The 20,438-nt window shown below is 34.8% G+C and overlaps 9 protein-coding genes, 14 long non-coding RNA genes and 2 other non-coding genes across 25 annotated transcripts in view; 11 read left to right on the top strand and 14 right to left on the bottom strand.

Moving 5' to 3' along the window:
• Window positions 1-19: 19 nt before the first annotated feature.
• On the bottom strand, window positions 20-485 carry fra3 (the record flags this gene model as incomplete). The annotated part of the gene is made up of 1 exon (NM_001023071.3): window positions 20-485. Exon 1 carries the CDS (start codon window positions 368-370, stop codon window positions 20-22), a length of 351 nt encoding a protein of 116 aa, NP_588079.1. The 5' UTR covers window positions 371-485.
• A 29-nt stretch (window positions 486-514) lies between these two features.
• set9 (histone lysine H4-K20 methyltransferase Set9) lies at window positions 515-2,662 on the top strand. The gene has a single exon (NM_001023070.3). It carries the CDS (start codon window positions 970-972, stop codon window positions 2,293-2,295), a length of 1,326 nt encoding a protein of 441 aa, NP_588078.1. The 5' UTR covers window positions 515-969; the 3' UTR covers window positions 2,296-2,662.
• SPOM_SPNCRNA.7241 lies at window positions 977-4,149 on the bottom strand. The gene has a single exon (NR_196580.1). It is a non-coding gene; the product is annotated as a non-coding RNA (long non-coding RNA).
• Window positions 2,649-4,619, top strand: SPOM_SPCC4B3.13 (MatE family transporter). The gene has a single exon (NM_001023069.3). It carries the CDS (start codon window positions 2,714-2,716, stop codon window positions 4,331-4,333), a length of 1,620 nt encoding a protein of 539 aa, NP_588077.1. The 5' UTR covers window positions 2,649-2,713; the 3' UTR covers window positions 4,334-4,619.
• Window positions 4,620-4,732: 113 nt separating this feature from the next.
• On the bottom strand, window positions 4,733-5,864 carry SPOM_SPNCRNA.1174. Its single transcript, NR_150030.1, has one exon. It is a non-coding gene; the product is annotated as a non-coding RNA (long non-coding RNA).
• cwf20 lies at window positions 4,801-5,807 on the top strand. The gene has a single exon (NM_001023068.3). It carries the CDS (start codon window positions 4,862-4,864, stop codon window positions 5,732-5,734), a length of 873 nt encoding a protein of 290 aa, NP_588076.1. The 5' UTR covers window positions 4,801-4,861; the 3' UTR covers window positions 5,735-5,807.
• A 276-nt stretch (window positions 5,865-6,140) lies between the features above and the next one.
• mid1 (anillin-related medial ring protein Mid1) lies at window positions 6,141-9,260 on the top strand. The gene has a single exon (NM_001023067.3). It carries the CDS (start codon window positions 6,361-6,363, stop codon window positions 9,121-9,123), a length of 2,763 nt encoding a protein of 920 aa, NP_588075.1. The 5' UTR covers window positions 6,141-6,360; the 3' UTR covers window positions 9,124-9,260.
• SPOM_SPNCRNA.7240 lies at window positions 6,251-6,471 on the bottom strand. The gene has a single exon (NR_196579.1). It is a non-coding gene; the product is annotated as a non-coding RNA (long non-coding RNA).
• Window positions 6,589-7,163, bottom strand: SPOM_SPNCRNA.7239. The gene has a single exon (NR_196578.1). It is a non-coding gene; the product is annotated as a non-coding RNA (long non-coding RNA).
• Window positions 7,278-7,652, bottom strand: SPOM_SPNCRNA.7238. The gene has a single exon (NR_196577.1). It is a non-coding gene; the product is annotated as a non-coding RNA (long non-coding RNA).
• Window positions 9,261-9,346: 86 nt separating the features above from the next.
• On the top strand, window positions 9,347-10,361 carry tip41 (TIP41 type 2a phosphatase regulator Tip41). The gene has a single exon (NM_001023066.3). The coding sequence runs from the start codon at window positions 9,435-9,437 to the stop codon at window positions 10,191-10,193; it is 759 nt and encodes a 252-aa protein (NP_588074.1). The 5' UTR covers window positions 9,347-9,434; the 3' UTR covers window positions 10,194-10,361.
• A 175-nt stretch (window positions 10,362-10,536) lies between these two features.
• Window positions 10,537-11,623, top strand: cbp3 (ubiquinol cytochrome-c reductase assembly protein Cbp3). Its single transcript, NM_001023065.3, has one exon. The coding sequence runs from the start codon at window positions 10,669-10,671 to the stop codon at window positions 11,518-11,520; it is 852 nt and encodes a 283-aa protein (NP_588073.1). The 5' UTR covers window positions 10,537-10,668; the 3' UTR covers window positions 11,521-11,623.
• A 153-nt stretch (window positions 11,624-11,776) lies between these two features.
• Window positions 11,777-12,137, bottom strand: cmc2 (cytochrome c oxidase biogenesis protein cmc2; the record flags this gene model as incomplete). The annotated part of the gene is made up of 2 exons (NM_001355909.2): window positions 11,930-12,137; window positions 11,777-11,867 (listed from the first exon to the last, which is right to left on the bottom strand). The coding sequence occupies exons 1-2, from the start codon at window positions 12,106-12,108 to the stop codon at window positions 11,777-11,779; spliced, it is 270 nt and encodes an 89-aa protein (NP_001343185.1). The 5' UTR covers window positions 12,109-12,137.
• Window positions 12,138-12,201: 64 nt separating this feature from the next.
• On the bottom strand, window positions 12,202-13,445 carry SPOM_SPNCRNA.1173. The gene has a single exon (NR_150029.1). It is a non-coding gene; the product is annotated as a non-coding RNA, possible alternative UTR (long non-coding RNA).
• ppc1 (phosphopantothenate-cysteine ligase) lies at window positions 12,343-13,960 on the top strand. Its single transcript, NM_001023064.3, has one exon. The coding sequence runs from the start codon at window positions 12,535-12,537 to the stop codon at window positions 13,483-13,485; it is 951 nt and encodes a 316-aa protein (NP_588072.1). The 5' UTR covers window positions 12,343-12,534; the 3' UTR covers window positions 13,486-13,960.
• Window positions 13,913-14,207, bottom strand: SPOM_SPNCRNA.7237. The gene has a single exon (NR_196576.1). It is a non-coding gene; the product is annotated as a centromere proximal lncRNA (long non-coding RNA).
• A 104-nt stretch (window positions 14,208-14,311) lies between these two features.
• SPOM_SPCTRNAPHE.05 lies at window positions 14,312-14,384 on the top strand. The gene has a single exon. It is a non-coding gene; the product is annotated as a tRNA-Phe (tRNA).
• SPOM_SPNCRNA.7236 lies at window positions 14,329-15,256 on the bottom strand. The gene has a single exon (NR_196575.1). It is a non-coding gene; the product is annotated as a centromere proximal lncRNA (long non-coding RNA).
• Window positions 15,257-15,506: 250 nt separating this feature from the next.
• Window positions 15,507-15,763, bottom strand: SPOM_SPNCRNA.7235. The gene has a single exon (NR_196574.1). It is a non-coding gene; the product is annotated as a centromere proximal lncRNA (long non-coding RNA).
• A 204-nt stretch (window positions 15,764-15,967) lies between these two features.
• On the bottom strand, window positions 15,968-16,178 carry SPOM_SPNCRNA.7234. Its single transcript, NR_196573.1, has one exon. It is a non-coding gene; the product is annotated as a centromere proximal lncRNA (long non-coding RNA).
• A 779-nt stretch (window positions 16,179-16,957) lies between these two features.
• Window positions 16,958-17,040, top strand: SPOM_SPCTRNALYS.11. The gene is given in 2 exon segments: window positions 16,958-16,996; window positions 17,005-17,040. It is a non-coding gene; the product is annotated as a tRNA-Lys (tRNA).
• On the bottom strand, window positions 17,011-17,763 carry SPOM_SPNCRNA.7233. The gene has a single exon (NR_196572.1). It is a non-coding gene; the product is annotated as a centromere proximal lncRNA (long non-coding RNA).
• On the top strand, window positions 17,408-18,119 carry SPOM_SPNCRNA.7232. Its single transcript, NR_196571.1, has one exon. It is a non-coding gene; the product is annotated as a centromere proximal lncRNA (long non-coding RNA).
• A 206-nt stretch (window positions 18,120-18,325) lies between these two features.
• The window catches only part of SPOM_SPNCRNA.7231, a 3,229-nt gene continuing 1,116 nt past the window's right edge, over window positions 18,326-20,438 (bottom strand). The window contains exon 1 of the long non-coding RNA NR_196570.1: window positions 18,326-20,438. This exon is cut by the window's right edge and continues 1,116 nt beyond it. This is a non-coding gene — a long non-coding RNA (centromeric lncRNA).
• SPOM_SPNCRNA.7230 overlaps window positions 18,468-20,438 on the top strand; it is a 3,960-nt gene continuing 1,989 nt past the window's right edge. Inside the window, exon 1 of the long non-coding RNA NR_196569.1 lies at window positions 18,468-20,438. This exon is cut by the window's right edge and continues 1,989 nt beyond it. This is a non-coding gene — a long non-coding RNA (centromeric lncRNA).

Here is a 20,438-nt window from a genome sequence, read left to right as displayed (position 1 = left end):
AGGTCTTTGTAAACAAATCTCATGAACTTGTAGTCGATCCGCCGGCAGATATATCGTCTTCGACTTCGGTAGACAAATTCAGTCCGTGCATATTTCTGATTTCTTCTTTGAGGATAGAATTGACTAGACGGTGCTGCGCCAAAGTGTTCTTCCCTTGGAAGGCTTTGCTTTTAATTGCAACTTGATACATGCTGCCACATCCTCCAGAAACGTCGATAACTCTCAAAGAACTAGGTGAAAGCTTCTCAGTGAGTATGTCCTTTATCCTTCGTTCTCCGGGTGTCGAATAAAATCGTTTAGTAATGATCAAGGGTTTCTGAGGATTTTTCAAAAATAATGGGCTTAAAAGCCTACCGATGGCTAACTTCATATTTAAACTTGAATATTAGAAGGAAGTAAATTAAACTGGTATCTCAATAATGATAAAACGGGATTTAGGAAGTTTTTTGTATCTGCATTCGCCTATTGGGTTGCTAGTATAGTTTAGTTAACTTCATCAGTCCCGGTCCAACCTACTGCTATTTCTACGACCCATTTGTCTAGGTGGATTTCATTCGAAGCAAAGTCGCTCTTTATTAGTATAACTTACAAAGATATAATAACTAGAAAACTGTGAAAACTTTTAAGGGGACCGTCCGAGCTTGGTGTATATTTAATTACAACGTTCAGACTTTCGTGGATTCTTTTATTTAAAACGAGAATAATTAAATTTCGCTAATTAGTCGATTTCCTAATAAGTGATTGTGTTGAATTGTTGTGTTCAAAAACATTTTTGTATTTGCCAACGCAGAAATATATTACATATTTGGATAAACTATCGAGTTCCTAACCTTTATTTTCTGAGCAAACTCATATAAACCTATAATTTATACATCAAGATTACTCATCGTTGTTCAACTGGAAAGGTACTTTTAACATTGAATGTTTCATGACATTTTGATACCTGCCTAACGCCTATGAAAATGCATAATGCGCCAGACGAATACTCATCTTGAAACGTTTTCTCTTTTTGACGATGTTTGTACTTGTTTGCTAGTTGACAAGGTGTTTTATTGGTCCCAAATTCATAAAGTACGAAAATTAGTGGATCGATCAATTGAGCGAATGGAAAGCTGTTCTATTATAAATATTATAACCAAATATATTATAGAGCAAACAGACCTTGACCAAGCGGCAAAAAATATTCTGCAATTTCGTGAACTTGATCCATTGTTGCGGAGATTGTCAAGCACTTCTTTACTAGCATTTACTCGACATCTGAAGTACTACCTCTCATTATATCTACCATCATGCAAATTTGAAATTTGTTCAACAAACCAATACTTTTCTTCCTCAAAGCCTGAAGCTTGCGTAATAGCGCGTGAATCAATTAATGCTGGAGAAGATATTACAGACCTCTGTGGAACAATTATTAAGTTATCTCCTAAAGAAGAGCGGAATATAGGAATTGGAAAAGACTTTAGCATCCTTCATTCAAGCCGCTTAGATTCGATGTGTCTATTTTTGGGCCCTGCACGATTCGTTAATCATGACTGCAATGCTAACTGTCGATTTAACACTTCTGGTAAGCGCATTTGGCTGCGCTGTGTAAGAGACATAAAACCAGGTGAAGAAATTACTACCTTTTATTCTTCTAATTACTTTGGCCTTGAAAATTGTGAATGCCTTTGTGTCTCATGTGAACGAATGGGCATCAATGGTTTTAAAAAGCTTTTCCATACTAGTGCTACTTCAACAAGTTGTTCTTCCAAGAGTAGTTCTGATGTTTCCGATCTGTCTTCTTTGCCGCAGTCAAATCGTTACGTGATTTCCGAGGAAGATCGTAGCTTCTTGAATATTTGGGATTCAGGTGGTGAACTGAGTGATGCGTCCAGTTCTGATTTGGATGAGGAGTTTTCACTATTTATACCAAGGCACAAAAAAAGGGTGTGGTCTCGAGAAAAAAGGCTTTTGTCTGAGATGGCCATAACGAACCATAGTCCGTTACTGAATGTGGATGATTATCGAAAATTTCGTGAAGATCTATGGAAAAAAAGACATGGAAAAAGAAAGGTTTACCAATGCTCAAACTGTAGCCAGACATTTATTAATGAAGACATTCAAAATTCGAGTGCATTTTGTCCGAAATGTATTAGACATTCTAAACTCTTTTCATTACCTTGGCCTTGTAGACATAAAGTTAATCGTGAATTGAAACTAGAGAAAGAAAAGGAAATTAATACAAAAAGGAACTTAGTTACCAGCTCGCATAGTATGTCTCTGCGACACAAAAAAGCTGTTGATTATCAAAGTTAGTTGACTAGACTATTTATATTAAGATTGGAAATTTTGGTTAATTTAGGTCATTGTTAGTTGGACTTTAAAGCATTTATTTAAAAAAAAAAAACTAAAATCTTGCACTATTCAGGGTATATCCGAAGGTGAACAATGTACATTTGAATCATTCCGTTCGCTAATTCAATCTATTGTTGATTTTTTCATGGGATTCACCACCTCTATTAACTAAATATTTGAATGCTTTTAAATTCAATAAATTAACGTTCAATGTATTGACTTGTTTTAATATACTACGTTTTTATAACTGAGGGAAATTTTGGTTGTGTAATATGTCACTATATAAGCTGTGCCCGGTTGGCCTCACAAACTTTACTAGCATCCACAAGTTTTTTAAACTTGACCCCCTTTTCCTTTAACTTTATCAGACATATCCATAATGGAAGGGGAAAATGATCCTTTATTAGGATCTTATAAGCCTAAACGAAGAAGATCGAGTCTTGTTTACGGTTTGTCAAGACCCCAATTTCTTGACACCGCAGCTTCGGAAGTTTCACCTATTCCACAAGAAAGACCCACTACTTCCTTAAGAAAGCCTACACCTAGGGTACAAAGACCTGCGACTGATGTATCATATGGCGCTTTAGAGGAAACAGAAGAAAACGAATCTATTGCGAGTGGCCTTTCAGTACAAGAAGACTTTAATAGCAAGGCATGGTGGAAAGAATTAACATTACTTATTAAATTCGCAACCCCTGTTGTATTAACGTCTTTACTTCAGTATGGTGAGGTGGTTACTACTGTTTTCTCTTTGGGCCACTTGGGTAAAACAGAGCTTGCGGCTGCAAGTCTGTCTAACATGACTGCCACAATTACGGCTTTTGCTATTTATCAGGGGATTGTATCTGCTTTGGATACCGTTGGAACTCAAAGTTTCGGATCTGGAAATTACGAAATGGTGGGTTTACATTTACAGAGGATTCTGGCCATATTGTTGTTGATACAATTCCCTATTTTCTTGATATGGTGGAAAATAGAGGGCATACTTTTATTCCTTAGACAGGATCCTCTTACTTGTATGTTTGCGGCAAAGTATATGCGAGTAATGATGTTGGCTAGTCCGGCATACGCATTATTTGAAGCACTAAAACGTTTCCTTCAGGTGCAAGGTATATTTCATCCTGTAACATACATTTTAGCAATTGTTGTACCTATTAATATTTTTCTTAATTACCTTTTTGTGTGGAGTCCCTGGGTTGGTTTCGGTTTTCTAGGTGCACCGGTCGCTGTAGCATTAACGCTATGGAGTGCTTGTGCTGTTCTAATTATCTATATTATGAAGGTAAACGGACGACAAGCATGGGGAGGTTTTAGTAGAGAAGCATTAAAAAATTGGGGCCCGTTATGTCGATTGGCTGTTCCTGGTGTAATTATGATTTGCAGTGAGTACTGGGCTTTTGAACTCGTTACTTTCGCATCGGGCGTGTTGGGTACCACTGAATTAGCCTCTATGTCTGTTTTGTCTACTACCTCGACCCTTTCTTATAATTTGGCTTTCGGTGTCGCTGCTGCAGCTGCCACAAGAGTAGGAAATTTAATTGGTGCTGGAAATACGAAACTCGCTAAGCTAGCTACGCACGTTTCTATCAATTTAGGTGCTGCAATTGGTGTTATCATTGCTGTAATCCTTTTTTTAACTCGCAACACATGGACTTACATTTTTACGTCTGATAAAGATGTCGTCGCATTGGTTGCAACTATCATTCCCCTTGTTGCACTCATTAATATTGCCGATAATACACAATGTGTAGCTGGAGGCCTTCTTCGGGGACAAGGAAGACAAAGGATTGGTGGGGTAGTAAATTTCATCGCATATTATTTATTGGGTTTGCCTGTTGCCATAATCCTTTGCTTCAAGCTAGATTGGGGGCTGTACGGTTTATGGATTGGAATTGGAGCTGCAATTCTAATTATTGCTGGAGTAGAAACTTGGTGCTCATTGCATGTCAATTGGGACCATTTAGTTGAACTTGCTAATCGTCAGTTTGATGAGGCTTAAAAGTTGATACGGACAAGTTAATGATTATTTAAATATGTATTGTGGTTTGTCATAAATTGATATATTTGAAGAGATATGTTCGGTTTATGATACCATGGTTACGACTACTAACAGTTGATTGATAAAAGTATTCGAGTCGGTACTTTTTCCAGTCTTCAAGATTTGGCCATGTTTTGGCCTATCCTAAAAATTAAGTTTACGAAAATTGCAGTGCTTTAAACTCTCATATTTATGAAGCTTATAAAAGTAAATTAAATTAATGGTAATTTGGAATCTTTTTGGGTGATTAATATATAAAATACCACATATGCTAGCTAGCAACGTTGGGCGGTAGCATTCAATTAAATATTATTTCTTTTTAAGACTTACTTAAAGAATTAATTTAAGTTTGAATAAATATGTAAATCATCTTGCAGATGCGAGTATATTAATTGCCATAAATAATTCTGTTCGCAGTGAGAATAGTTACCGAGTACAAATCGCTCGCTCAGAATTATTAAACGACTTAATATCAAAAGTTAATAAAATATGTCTCTGGTTTCATATCCTCGATCAGAATCCGAAAGCGATATTGAAGAAGAAACACCATTAGCTTCTAAAAGTTTCGATCCTACTTTGTTTCAGCATGCGCGCAGAAAATTGTCGGTTGACAGCACTAAAAAGTCACCTAAACGCCTGAAACGGCAAGTTGATTTACAGAAATCTTCTTTTAATGATAAAACTTTTAATGAATCTGATGTTATCTCTAATGAACGATTTAAATCTAATGATTTACTTGAACTTTTGCCTGCCCCAAAAAATCAAGCTGAATTAGCTCCAAAGTCATCTAAAAGATCGGACCTTGATTTAAATGAAAACTATTTATTACCTAATAACTCTGTAAGCGATTTAACCTCTACTGGATCCTCCGAAACTGTCAAGAAATCAACGTATTCAGAAAAGTCTGGTAACGTTTCGTTATTTAATATCGTAGGATCAGAGTCAAAGCAAGCCTCTTTAGTAGATTCCGATCAGAAACCTTACCAACCAATTTTGATAAAACCTAAAGCTAGAGCAAATCCTCCGAAATTGAGGAATCAACCCGAGAACGATTTCATTTCTATTGCTAATCACTCAGTACATTCAAATGCAGAGGACATAAACATTATCAATGAAGATTACATTGAAATTGGACGCCACCGAAAAGAGAAGGGACGAATTATAGACGTTGATATCAACAAACTTCCAAAACCGACCCAAGAAGCATTGCCAAGCGCCCCTACTATTAAAAGTGTTGCACCTGGTCGTCATCAACTGTCTTCTCTTGTTGAAATGGCTATCAGTCAAAAAGACAACTTTGAAGCTTATTTTGAGCAGCAACGATCAAACAAAAAGGCATCTTCTCAAAAGTATGGGTTTTAGCTTTAAGTAAATGTTACGCCCCGATAGTTAGTTTTAGGTTTTAACTGCTCGTGTATTTGTAAATTAAAAGCTGTTTATCAACAGATTCATTTTATGTATTTTTTTTTAGTTTCTGCGAAAATAGCAGACAACAAAATATGATTTTACTTATTTTATTTTACATACTAATGACTTTATTCATCGCTATTCATAAGCATACTGATAATACAATATTATCTTTGCAAGTATGTCCCAGCTATAATTCATATTTGCAATGCAACTAGCCTTTTTTTGTTAATTTTAAAAAGGAAACTTGGCTTTAATCTTCGATTTATGGTATATCCAGAGTTTGAATTGTTTAACCATATAATCAGTGTTCTCACTGGGACTACCACTTATCATAGCGTCTACCGATTTTGTGTGACCTATGCCTACTCCACATGACTGAGGTGAAGAAGGATTTCAATAAATTATAAGAGGTTTTCGTGCTTTTAGCATCAATTTTAATAGAATTTGAATTAATATTTGCTATAAAGAAGAAGGCTCGTCTTTTGTTGTACTTCAGGGTGCTTATATGATACTGTGTCCACATTTTAACACTCGATAAGGTATTATAGTCTGTAAAGTCTAATTAAGCTATCCTGACGATGAAAGAGCAAGAGTTCTCATATAGAGAAGCAAAAGATGTGTCTCTTGACTCTAAAGGCTTAGAAAACAGTTTTCTTTCTTCTCCAAATCGAGAAAAAACACCCCTTTTTTTTGAGGGTAACAGTAATGAAACCTCGGGATATGATCAAACAAAAAACTTTACACATGGAGATGGCGATATGTCCCTTGGAAACCTTTCGGAACTAAACGTTGCGACAGATCTTTTAGAGTCACTTGATTTAAGAAGCATGTATATGCATGGCTATGGGCACCTCGATTCATCTTTTTCTTCTCAACATAGTCCTGATAATCGTAAAAGAATGAGTAGTACATCAGTGTTTAAGAGGATTAATTCCGAGGAAGAAGGTCGCATTCCTAGTTTGACGTACTCGGCAGGAACTATGAACTCGACAAGTTCTTCTACTGCGTCTTTGAAAGGTGCTGATATTGTTGCAGATTATGAAACATTTAATCCGGATCAAAATTTAGCTGAATTATCCTTTGACCGCTCCAAATCGTCTCGCAAGAGGGCGGTAGAAGTAGCAGAATTTAGTCGAGCTAAGACAATGTCTCCGTTGGAATACACTGTTCAACATCCATATCAATCCCATAATGAACTGTCTACAAACCCAGCCCGAGCAAGAGCTGGAAGCGTTCCCAACTTGGCTCGCATACCATCTGATGTCAAGCCCGTACCTCCAGCACATCTATCTGCATCTTCTACTGTAGGTCCAAGGATTCTTCCTAGTCTTCCCAAAGATACCACAGAGGACAATCCAGCGTTGGAAAGGGTCGAAACGACGGCGTCTCTCGATATGGATTATAAACCTTTAGAACCTTTAGCTCCCATTCAGGAAGCCCCTGTTGAAGATACTTCAGAGCCTTTTTCTTCAGTCCCAGAGGCCACCTTAGACGACTCAGATATCTCTACAGAAAGTCTTCGTAAAAAGGTTTTGGCCAAGATGGAAGCAAAACGGATTTCCAGTGGATCTTCCTATGCTAGTACACTTAGGAAAGTTTATGATTTCTCTGAGCTTTCCCTTCCCACCAACGGTAAAGACTATGATGAGTTATACCTTCAATCTTCCCGTAATTCAGAACCTGAGATTTCTACTATTATCAATGATTCTTTACAACAGGAAAATATGGATGAGGATATTAGTGCCACTTCAATTCCGAAATCTCAGGCCGCCTATGGTCATGGATCTGTAACGTATCATGAAGTCCCCAGATACAATCTAACTTCTGCTTCCGTGGGATATAGTATATCTAGTCAACGTGGTCGTATAAAAAGCAGTTCTACCATTGACAATTTGAGTGCTATTTTAAGCTCTGAAGATTTACGTCACCCATCAATGCAACCCGTACCAGGAACGAAGCGTACTTATAGTAATTATTGTGAAAATGAGCCAAACAAGTCTAGCCAAAGTTTAGTCAGTTCTGAGTCCCATAACGTCGAAGGATGGAATTATTCGGAAACTGGTACAGTAGGTTTTTACGACCCTAGTGCCGAGATATCCGCCAGCATTGATGAACTTAGGCAGTCTACGCCTGTAGCCAGAGATAGCGAACTTTTAAGTCGTGCACATTCCTTTGATTTGAATCGCCTTGATCTTCCAAGTCAGGATAAGAGTACGTCTTACGAAGTCCCGAATGGTACTGAAAATCAATCACCACGTCCTGTTACTTCTCTTGGATTTGTGAATGAAACATTTTTTGAAGAGAAACCAAAGGCGCCCTTGCCACTTGGTCGCTTTTATATACATTTGAACAGCATTTTGAATATTTCGATAAGTGAAGTCCATTCACCTATCAAGATAATAGTTAATACGCCTACGCAAAATATGCAGCTTCCTTGGCAAGCTGTTAATGGGAATAATAGGTTGGACCATGATTTTGCTTTTCATGTTGACGATAACTTTAAAGTGAGTTTTATGTTTCTTGACATCCCTATTGAGGACAAGTCCAACGGTTCGAAAGGAGTATCTGCTACAAAAGACGTTTCAAACGGTAAGCCTGCTGAAACGAAATCCAAAGCTAGGAAATTTTTTGACAAGCTTTTCAACCGACGCAAAAAGAGAAAACTCAACAAGGCTGCTGCAGTTGAGAATTCAAAGGCTAAGAAGTCAGTGGTTATCAAGAAAGTCTCGGGTACTGCTACGTTAAATTTGGGTAATGTCAAAGACAGTTGTTTTGGAAAGGCTTTCAACGTAGAAATACCCATCATTTCCAGAGGCTTCTTGGAAGCGATTCCTGTAAAAATAAACTCTATAGGGAAACGTACACTTGGTAATCTAACTTTGACTTGTTTGTATATTCCTGAGCTTTCGGTTCCAGAGCAGGAATTGCCATTTACCTTAGAACAAGCTACGATGGACTTGCGACACGTTAGAAGTAACTATCTATATAATGAGGGATACTTGTATAGATTGGAAGATTCATCTATTCGAAGACGTTTTGTCGTTTTACGCTCAAAGCAGCTGAATTTTTATGCTGAAAAAGGTGGGCAATATTTGGATACTTTTCAGCTTTCTAAGACAGTAGTTTCAATCCCAATGGTAAATTTTTCAGAGGCAGTTTCAAACCTCGGTCTAGTAGCTGGAATATTGGCTACATCTGTTGATAGAAGGCATGTTCAGTTGTTTGCGGACTCTAAAAAGGTTTGCCAAAAATGGCTTCAGGTGATGAATTCACGCTCGTTTGCTCTAGATAGGGGTACTGAGAAATTATGGTTACAAGAATACGTGAATTTTATGGCTTAATATCTGAATTTATGAATACTAATCGTCTTAATGTATTTTTTGAATAATTTTTACTTATCGGATTTACTAAATGAGGGAGTTGAACTGAAATTATATAACTACTGAATTAATACTTATAGATCATTTTTCATTTTTAATCTGAATAATTAATCAACTTTTGGTTTTTTGAATATACTCTATAATGAGTAAAGTAATATAAAGGTGTTTTGTGTTGGCTAAATTTACATTACCTATATTTTGCCGTACGCACTCTAAATTGTTACAATAATATAGGGGTCAAGCAACTACTCAAATCACATTATTTAAAGGAGATGCAAAAACAAGATGATTTTTCATTTAAATATTGGACTATCAAAGTCCAACGGGGGTCAATTTTAAAAAGCCATGAGATGGAGAACCTTCAAAGTACATTGGGTTTTCCACCTCCTGAGATGACCTTTGGGAATAATTACATCTCAATTGAATACAAGAATCAGCCTGTAGTTGGATTTTTTACTGAAGATGCTCTTAAAATGGTTGGTACCAAACCTGAAGATGTAATGCAAGTTTCTTTTGCAAAAGACTGGGCCAAATCCAGAATTAAGCCCGGAGAAGAATACCCTGTGATTTACCCATTTGATTGGACTTATTATACTGATTATCAGGGAACTATACAACGTCCAAATGCAAAATTCATTGAAATTGATCAGGTAATACCTGTTCAAAAAATACTTAACGCAGGACAAAATTTATGGTTCAATGAGATAATTCTTTTCGAAGATGAGTTAGCAGATAATGGAAAATCAATGTTTGATGTGAGAGCTCGAGTTGTTCAGGGTCATTTAATATTGTTAGCACGCCTTGTCGTACGTTTAGACAAGGTAAATGTTCGATTGAATGAGACGAGGATATATATTGATTTGTTGAATGATTTTCTCTTGAAGGACTGCCGTAAAAAGCAAGCTACTTACGACAAAATTATTAAACAAATACCTGTGGGGGGAGACAAAGCTGCATTGCTAGATGATAACAATTGGTTAAGTGAGCGCCTTGATACCGTTGACCATAAAATCTATAAATTGAATTTTTGATGCTAAAATGATTCGCTAATGGCAGACATGAGAATTTAGAACTTTTGTCAACGAATGAGTGTTGAAGCAATTTACAAGTTTATTACGTTTAGTTCATGGTAATATTTATAATCATTTTCAACTAAGAGGTTATTAATTTAGGTTTTCTAATTGAGAAAGCAAAATAAATAGATACAATCTTTGGTACGATTAAACGGCGAAGATATACTACTGAAACTGCAAACAAATTTAAAATGGTCCAGTAAATTTTAGAGTATACTTAATTAGGAAGAATGATGGCCTCGTAATATTGATCGTTCGTTATAACATTGTATTTGGCAATCAACCTGTCACAACCTCTCTTCCCCTTTATATTGTACGACATTAATCGATCCGTTTTTTATTTCAACCCAACTCCTACGTATTTATTTGCAGGTAATAATTAATTTTATTAATTAAGAAAAGATTATCAAAAGATCCTTATCGTCATTCAGTAATGAGTCGCTGCTGTTTAAATTTGCCATTGAGACCAGCATTTGTTAAGCAGCCGGTATGGGGGAAGAGTATATACGGTCCCTTAAGAAGAAGATTTTCATTTTCTCCAATAAATGTTATTAATCATTCACCTTCGGAAACGAAGAGAAGAGACCCAGTAGAAGAACTCAGATACAAACCCCTTACACCTCCTCAAGATCCACGTAAAGTGGCTCCGCCAAATAGTTTTCTAAAGAAAATAAGTCTTATTTATCAAAAATATATCTCTCCTAAACAAAATTTATATTATGAGGCTACTGGTACTGCAAGATACATGTATTTTGAGGCTGCTCGACAAGCTACCCCCGAAAAAAACTCGCTAGGTGCTTTTGAATTTTGGTACCAGAAGTGTGAAATTCCTATGACATTTCAGTCTTGGTTTCAAATAACGCAATTACATTTGTGGATCCTCCATACTCGCATTCGTGGTTTGCCAAAAAATGAAAAAGTTGCCTTTTCACAGGCATTAACTACTCGTTTCTTTGAAGACATGGAACTCAGAATTCATAAAGATTACCGCATTAATAGCAATCGAATTTCTGGTATGTATCTGAAAGATCTGTTTCAGCAACAGACCGGCGCCATTTTTGGTTATGATCAAGGAATGCTGGGAAGTGATGCTGTTTTGGCTACATCCGTTTGGCGTAACCTTTTCGTTGGTCGCCCAGACGTCGACTTAGTAATTCTTGAGACTATTGTTAAATTTATTCGCCTCAATGTTTATCGCCTGTCATGTTTATCAACCGATGACTTTATCAATGGGAAGGGAGTACACTTCGTCCCACCTGAAGAAAGTGCACAAACAAATATTTGATTAATAAATGATTGCTACTCTAATGATTAATAAATTGACGAACGGTCATGTTTATTATGCAAAACCATGAATCTTTTTTGTAAATAATTACTTTGAAAGCTTTTACCATTACGTTAAATTGAAAAGTAATGAGGAGCTTTTGAAATATTTTATAGTAGAGAATGTTTGTCAATTTAATTGAAATCGTAGCATTATGTTGTATTGGAACTAGTATTTTAATAGCAGTTAATACCGATATTATCGATGCATTAATTAGCTACTTCTTTTCGTCTTGCTTTCCGATAAAGCTTTCTTGTTTAGCTTTATTGTATTCCGACCTGATCTGCCACTCCGATATTTCGTCTGCGCTGCATATTCCATATTAGTTACATATCCTTTTTTATACATGATTGATGAATAAGTTTCTTACGCTTTGGTTAAACAATCCTTCATCGTTTTATTTTCACTTCTACATTTCCAGGTTACGCTAAAAGTCCTGCCAGTAGCGCATTTCACAAAATCTTCAATTTCTTTCTGGCAATTTTTTTTTAATAGCTTTTGGTGCTGTTTCCGAAGATCAAATTCCTCTTCAATTGGAGATTTATTCATTTTAGATAATCAGTAAAATGTTGGTAACTAAACCACGTTACCCAACAGAGCGCAAATAAATGAAAATTTTTAGTCTTAAGTTGATTAAAACACAAACTTAAAATTTATTTTAATTTTAGCTTTTCATAAAAGACAAGCACGAGTTGAATAAAAAAAAAAGGCCTTAAGTGTAATACAATCACAAAGTGTCGCGTTTCAGTCGTTTGTGGTGTCGCTATCGTCTACATTGTTCAATAAACAGACCACTACTTGCTGAATTTACAAGCTGCTAGAGAACTGTTTGGTTAGCATTTCAGATTTTGTGAGTTCTCTAGTCCTATCATTCAGCAATAACGCATACAGTTTTTTAAACGTCGTTTGTTTATTTTTGAGCTCATCGTAAGAGAGGCATTTCTGGGTTGCGATACTCTTAGCTATTTAGAATATATGCCAGAAATGGATAAATCTAACGATTTCTTTGAGGAGAATCCTTGTCCTAACTCACTCGGTGATGTCTCAAGTCTGATTGAAGATTTTATAAACCTTCAATCAAACTCCCAAAACATTGCATTTGTTACTAGTGGCGGCACACTTGTGCCTCTTGAGCAAAATACGGTGCGTTTTATCGATAACTTTAGTGCAGGAAATCGTGGTGCAGCATCTGCTGAATACTTTTGCAAGTCTGGATATTCGGTCATTTTTCTGTATAGAAATTATAGTTTAATGCCATTTACTCGACGATATGAAGGTCCCTGGACAAATTTGTTTGAAAGAAGTAATGGCAGTCAGGAGAAGCCTTGGATTGTCAAACAAGAGTTTCAATCGACAGTATTCAATGCACTCAACGAATTAGATACATATACGAAACATCATCGACTGATAATGATTCCTTATACTACACTCACAGAATATTTGTGGTACCTGAAAGCTATAGCTGAACGTTTACAGATAATCGCTTCAAGAGCATTGTTTTATTTAGCAGCTGCTGTTAGTGATTTCCATATTCCACCGAAGGAATTGAGCGAGCACAAAATTCAAAGTGGTTCTGGAAGTAACAAATTAGAAGTCAAAATGCATCCGGTTCCAAAATTTCTGCGTTTCTTGGTTGACACATGGGCTCCTGAAGCTTCTATTATTTCCTTTAAATTAGAAACCGACCCTAGTATTCTGATTGATAAAGCAAGAGTAGCTTTACAACGTTATAACCACCAGCTGGTGATCGCCAACCTTCTTTCAACAAGGAAACGATCTGTCGCGTTTGTAACCTCAAAAACGGTTGAATGGCTTCATTTGAGCGACGATGACATTGTAAAAAAGGTAGAAATCGAGCAATACATTGTTTCGAGGGCAATTTCGTTGCACAAGGAACGAATTCAAGAGTTCGCAAAGGCACCTTAAATTATGTTTATTGACGATTAGTCGATTATGAACTTATAAAAAGTACTAGTTATGTTTCTTATCTGCTTTAACTTATATGAACTATCGGTTTTTCTTTTAAACATTTTACTCATTTATATTGTTAGGGTTTATTATGCAAACACCAGTGGTACTTTTTTATTTCTCTATCATTTTCGTCTTGTTATTTTACGAAGTTGCTTTATAGCATTTGTAGAGGGGTTTACGAAAAAAATGAAAGGCTTTATAAATTGCTAATACGAGCTATGAATTGAATCGTGTACTATTGGATCTGTTGTAATTTTTTAAAAATTGCAGCTTTTTTTTTAGATACTTATTACTGTTGTAGATTACTCAGGTCTGAAGTGTGTTAAAGAATATATTAAAAATGATGATTAGTTTATAAAAATCAATGTCAGGAGTATATAGAAAGCAAAGACTTGAATTTAAAATGCGCAACAGTTATCTTGAATGAACAAAAAATAAATAGTGAGTACCTGTAAGTAGTAAGCGTATATGATTGTTTCTAAAGCCTTCAGTTCTTTTTGAGATCCCATACTTCTTATGAGTCGCTTCAAACCCCATGACTAAAATGCTCATGTTTAATTGCAAGCTCACGTACACAAACAACGGCGATTGTTATATAGTTCAATGAAAAACCTATGAGATTTCAATTACTTTTAAAACTGTTAGAGAATCAGAATGCAAAGGTTGGCAGCTCGAAAATGTCGAGGATAAAACAAATATTTAAAAAGGCTATTATGGCTTTTACAGACATTGGTAAATAATTTTCTTTATAAATATTTTAGTAGTTTTTAATGTATATGAAGTCGCAATGGTGTAGTTGGGAGCATGACAGACTGAAGATCTGTTGGTCATCGGTTCGATCCCGGTTTGTGACACTTTTTGTAAAACAACACAAGTTTATGTAAAGAATTCTTTATACAAAACTGGAAAAAACTATAGAACAAAGCTGCAAACGTTTTTACGATAAAACTGACCTATGACTTATAATCCAGTTCCTCTGCTTCCTATTGAGACATGTTAAGACGGTTAATCATAAGATTCCATTCTGGATGAATTGCACCATTCATTAATCGTGGTTCTTAAGCTAAAAAGGAAATTATTCCGCATCAAGGGATATCGCTCTAAATTACGTTGGATAGAATGGTTTTCTGGATCAAGCGTATTTTGTTTATTAAGGATGCTGCATTAAGAACGAAATTTAGGAAAACTGTATTCACCTTGACGATTTTGAACGTGCAATTGCTCAAGTAGGTGACCGAGCATCTAAGTTTCTTATTAAATCCCAAAAAAGCCTAACGTTTGTAGCAGAATCTTGGGAAGTCGATAACAATTACATCATTCACAAGCTGTTAAAAAAAAATACTTATAACTTCCTCTTAAACCACCTGATTATCTTTACCACTTTATTATTCAACAAATTTTAAAGATCGTGAATGTTCAAGGTAAGAAATAGAAGCGATTAGTTTTTCCATAAATTAGTTTATAAGTTTTGCATCATGATTCATCAATGACTTTTTTCAATCTTTTTCTGTAAAGAACAGGAATTCACAGTGTGATCACAATCACTTTTTTAATTCCCAAAATGCTTTTTAATAATGAATTGCAAATGCGCGATTGCTTACTAAAGTCACGGCAAAATTAAAACACTCAAAGTTCAATCGTCTCAGTCGTTTGCTATGTTCGCCACGGTTATCTTGAAGCATATTGTTAAATCTTCAATAAACAAATAAACAAAAAAAACATATAGTTGATAAGGTCGCTTATTTTTTCCCGGACCAATTAAAGCAAGACCCCTTGTTTATTTAAATGTGATGAATATTAAAGCTCCAAAAAATAATTTGCATGGTTTGCCTTTTTTTAATTTTTTTATGCTTGCAGCTGAAATGTTTATTCGTATTTATTGATTTAACTAGCCTTTCAGATGACATTATAGAAATCTCATAAAATTATCTCAATGAAAAGTGGTACTGAAACAATTTTACCACATTCATATTCTTTCTTAGTTTTCTAATGAATCGGATAATAGTCAACAAAGTGCACGCTCTAATTTTAATTTTAACAGTCTATAAAGTTTAGGAAATTTGGAATTTGCATCTAACTCACTCTACGTTTTTTAAAGCGATAATGAAAGTTGTTGCCTTTTTTTTATATATTTCAGTGAGTCTTAGTTAATGGTCTATGCATCTTTGACGATTACGGCTGCGGGATAATGTTATTGAAATAATAAAGCGCCCTGTGCTATTCCTTTGTGCGAATTGTTAAAGTAGCATAGAAACATTTTTGAGTGTTGTTCAGGTTTCATTATTTACGTTCACTAACGGATAAAGTAATATTTGGTGTGTTTTTGTTACTATGGATAAAGATAATTGTTTAACGAAAACGGTTTACTTTGAAAACTACTTAATGATAATGAAAACAGTACTATTATTGGATTTTCGTCGTCATACTAAGTATGTTGCTGCATACTTAATGAGTAGTCGAATTTGGATTATTTATTCTCAGTTCCGTTGCACAGTTACACTGATGAACCTGGCCTATAGAAACATAATTAAATATAATAGGATCGTGATTAAATTATGTTGGTTACAGAGGTGGATGATTTATGCGTTCACTTTGAATTCATAAACATTGGTTTATTTAAGCTACAGTTTGCTCGCGCTCGAAAAAATTGGTTATATATTAAGACGGACAAGACTTGTTGATTTTTAATGTACATTTACCTGTACATTGAAGTTAGCATAGAAATTTTATTTACACATTATGTTAGTACGGTTATGATTCTATAGACGGGCCGTCCAATCTAAACAACGCTTTTACTGTTTATGCTTTACTTGTCTTCATGAATATGAAAACCAATTAATTACTGATTACATTTTTTGTCATTCTTCCCATCTGCGTTTGAAGTCAGAATCAAACGACAGCAATCTTTGGAACGCTCTTACCCATTTAGAATTGCTTAGAGTAAAGACCTTTTCGAGAACTTGAAAGGTTGCCTCACACAGTTTTTCAAAAACTCTAAAGTTGTGTTCTGTGAAGAATTGTACATTGAATTGTCATGTTTGCCAGAAGCCCTGGATTCATTACCTAAAAACTATCCTTTTAAGGACTTTCTCGATACGTTGGTTCGTTCAACTGAGTTTATGTTATTATACAAGTACGAAGGAAAAATATGTTTGAACATAGTCAGTTGAATTGCAGTACAATTTACTTAATTTTGTTGGATATGCATGAGAAAGACAACAACCATATAATCATGAGACATCACTATTTCTTTGTAAAGGACATATTCCATCGTCAACTACCTGATTATTTTATTTTAAAGCCATTGCTTGTTAAAAATTATAGTAACTTTTATGATCATTGTTGACTTCTTTCTATGACGTAATATGTGTCCTAAAAAAAGGTAATAAATATAAATTGTTCTATGTATACTCTCAGCTAAAACCCGTCCCGAGTGGCTCAATCGGTTTAGAGCGTCTGACTCTTATGATGGTCATCAGAAGGTTGCGAGTTCGAGTCTCGCCTTGGGAGTTTAGTAATCCTAGTATTGGGATTTAAATTATTTTTTATTCTGATTGAATAGTTCTAAAACCTAACGCTTTTTAACAATTTTTATTCTAATGAAAACACCCGAAGGGTGTTGAACACGATCCGTAAAGACTAAACGTGGCAATCGAAAATTATATTAACTTAGATTTATCCTTAATGAAGTTAACAATTATGGATTTAAAAGTACGAAAGTCGAAATATATTGTTGGTTGATTTGAAATACTTTTTTTGAAAGCTCAAATTTAATGTTCATTTTGTATGATATAAGCATCGGGTATATTCTCGACCGCAATTGATATTTATGTTTTCATTCATCGGAACGTTTTCTTGGGAAAAGCATTTCATCCCCAGCGTAGTTATAAAAACAAAGTAAAAAGTCCGAAGAATGCAATTAAAATGATGGTACCGTAATCGTAAAAACGTTATCTAAGCTGATAATATTTTTAATAAAGAAAAAATTATGGAAGTCAGCAATTTCTTTTCGTTACTAACCTAGCTTGGCTTCAGGAGTCACCAATAATTTAACTTCAAACAGTCCAAACACAGCACCATTTTTTATATTTTAATTTTCTGACTGTATTAATGTTAAACTACAATTCGCATATGTCCACTCAACATGCTATCATGATTATTCATTTTCCACTTTGATTTCTTTCGATAAAAGAATTGGCAAAATAATTGACGTTACAACAATCGTAATGAGATAGCTCGTTATACCGAATTTTTAAGCATTGCTAACTCCTCGCTTCATACGATACGTATGCTGCTCCGTATCATCAGTAAGAATTCACTATGCTAGACATTACTGTTTCAAATATACTCCAACCTAATTAAATTGCTTTTCTGATGGTTTGCATGCTGCTTAATACACTTTATCTGAAAATATAATTTACAGCGAATAACGTTGCATCTCAAAACCCTCGTGCACTTACTTTATGACTAGTCAATAACAAATCATAAATCAGTGGAAGAATATAATCTTAGTTATAATGGTAATAATAAACTTGATCAGTTTATGACTAATTTTTTGCTACTCTATTTCTCTGTCTACGTACGCCAGTTGCTCATACTTACTATATCTTTAGTTAAAGTATGTGGCATAACAATTGAGTAAATAAAAATAAAAAAAATAAACACTTTTTAAATATGGTACTTGATTTATAAACACACATGTTTAAGTATATGTACATATACAAACCAACGAAATGTAATAATACATCCAAGTGATAAGAATGCAAAAACTTATTCAACAGCAGATACACCGTTTCTTCTGTTTATAACAGCATAACGTAACATATAGAATTGGAGACAATATAAGGTCTTGTTGAGTTGTTATACCTTTCGAGGTAATAACGGTTGATTGGAAGAGCTAAAGTTCTGCGGTAAATCCCTAGGTCGAACATCAACCATCGAAAAATCGCACAAATTATTTTTAGTCTATTTGAACTTTTATGCTTTATATGGTCATCAATATTCACGCCTAAATTTCATAAATTTGAAATTTAAAAAGTAAAAACACCAAAAAAAAAGCAACATAGACGAGAGACTGCGCAAAGTAAAATTTGGCGACTAAACCGAAAGCCTCGATATCATCTATATTTAATGACTACTTAAGTTGAGAATAGTATTCGATTTTTTACACTTTTAAAGGAGGACGAAATGTGACATTATGTTCATTTTTCTTGTTTGTTAAACTCCATAACCACCACCATGCTCTTTTGTTTTAAAATAACATTGACAAAAATCATTTTCTAACGCATATTTGGAAATCATAAACACCAATCTATAATTGCTTTAGTTTTTGAGAAGCATAACTAAATCATCCTCTCAAATACAAGGATACTATTTTGGACAGAATGGATGGATATTGACAGTTCAAATCGTTGCGATACTTTTTATTCTTATAATATGGAATTACAAATACCGTGATTAGCCTTACTCCGCATTAGGGTACTGAAAACATCTAAACCCATCCTACTCTATCTTGCGGTGACTGCTTATCTTTTGCAACCCACATATCGGTTTTCATTGTGTATCATCTTCCTGGATATCCTTTGTAATAGTTTAATCGTAGTAGATAAACAAGCAATGAGTAAGAAAAAAAATGTAGTACGACGATGATGTGTTTTCTCAAGATGATAACGGATCTAGCTTCGCCATCAATAAGTATGAGGCAAAGGAGTCCATCTTTGATGAAACATCCATTTGCCTGTTGTACATTTTTGCAGGACAACCAGCCTGAGCACAAGAGACATGGTGTACTAGACTTTGTGCGGAATGTCTACTTCAAAACTCGCATCTTTATATCTGATATATAGAGATATAGAGATATAGAGATATAGAGAGAGGCTGATGATTTATAAACACAAACGATAAGACTTGTAACATGAAGTTTATCGAAAAAGTCAATCTTTAAATTCCTTTCTGAACCTCTCTGTTATGTCAGTGCTTCGGTACCATGCTTTTAGTGCGGTCATTTAAAGGCATAGCGATGATAGTTCTAAAGTTACTGTATTGATCAATTGGAAGAACATCCAAATAAAAAAAAGCATGCAAAATGCTAGTATTATCAGTAACTGCAAATAAAAAAAGATAACAAAAATTTACAGGATCATCGAGAAGAGTAGATACTGATAATATTGAGATCCACAGCACTCAACAACAGTCTTGGATTTATTTAGCCATTTGCTTAACTTACTGTCTCAACAATATTGTTGTTTGGCATCGCCATAAATATATGACCTAGAAGTAAAATTCGTGTTGTCGAAACAATTCCAATCGGTTCACTTTTCTCTTTCAAAAGTATATCGAAGTAGGAATGATGTACTCCCAACTGCGGATGGAAAAAGTTCTTTATCGATTTTAATATCTGGTGTTGTGGAAAAAAACGAAATACGATCAAAATTGAGAAAATTAAGAAAGAATATGAATATGGTTTTACTTATTTTACTACCCATGATGTCGTTGGTTAAAAACATGATGTTAAGGGTGAACCGCAGCATATTGGTCGTTTTTAATTAAGGAATTGAATGACTTTCAAAGATGCACAGTAATCCTTCCTTAATCACCATTTTAGATTTATTAATTTCAACATACGCTCTCCATGTACTTGGAATCGAATTGAGAACTTGTTATGCCACAAATGAATATCTTTTTATTGAGTAACATCGTTAATAAAGCAAATGCTTCACGGTATTTTTTGAAATCTTTGACAGTATTTGTTCAGCTGGGATGGATGATAATTTGACGAGGCACATTCCTTATACGCAAACGAAAGATACAATTTCGCTTTGGCAAAACATTGCAAATGTTGCAATTGTCCCAATTATATATGCATCATTAAATTTGCTTAGCATTACTTTTTCCTTGGTAGTTACATT

Source organism: Schizosaccharomyces pombe (genome assembly GCF_000002945.2).
Source record: "Schizosaccharomyces pombe strain 972h- genome assembly, chromosome: III".
Lineage (NCBI taxonomy): Eukaryota > Fungi > Ascomycota > Schizosaccharomycetes > Schizosaccharomycetales > Schizosaccharomycetaceae > Schizosaccharomyces > Schizosaccharomyces pombe.
Note: the sequence above shows the minus strand (reverse complement) of the source record. Positions and strands in the feature narration are given on the sequence as shown.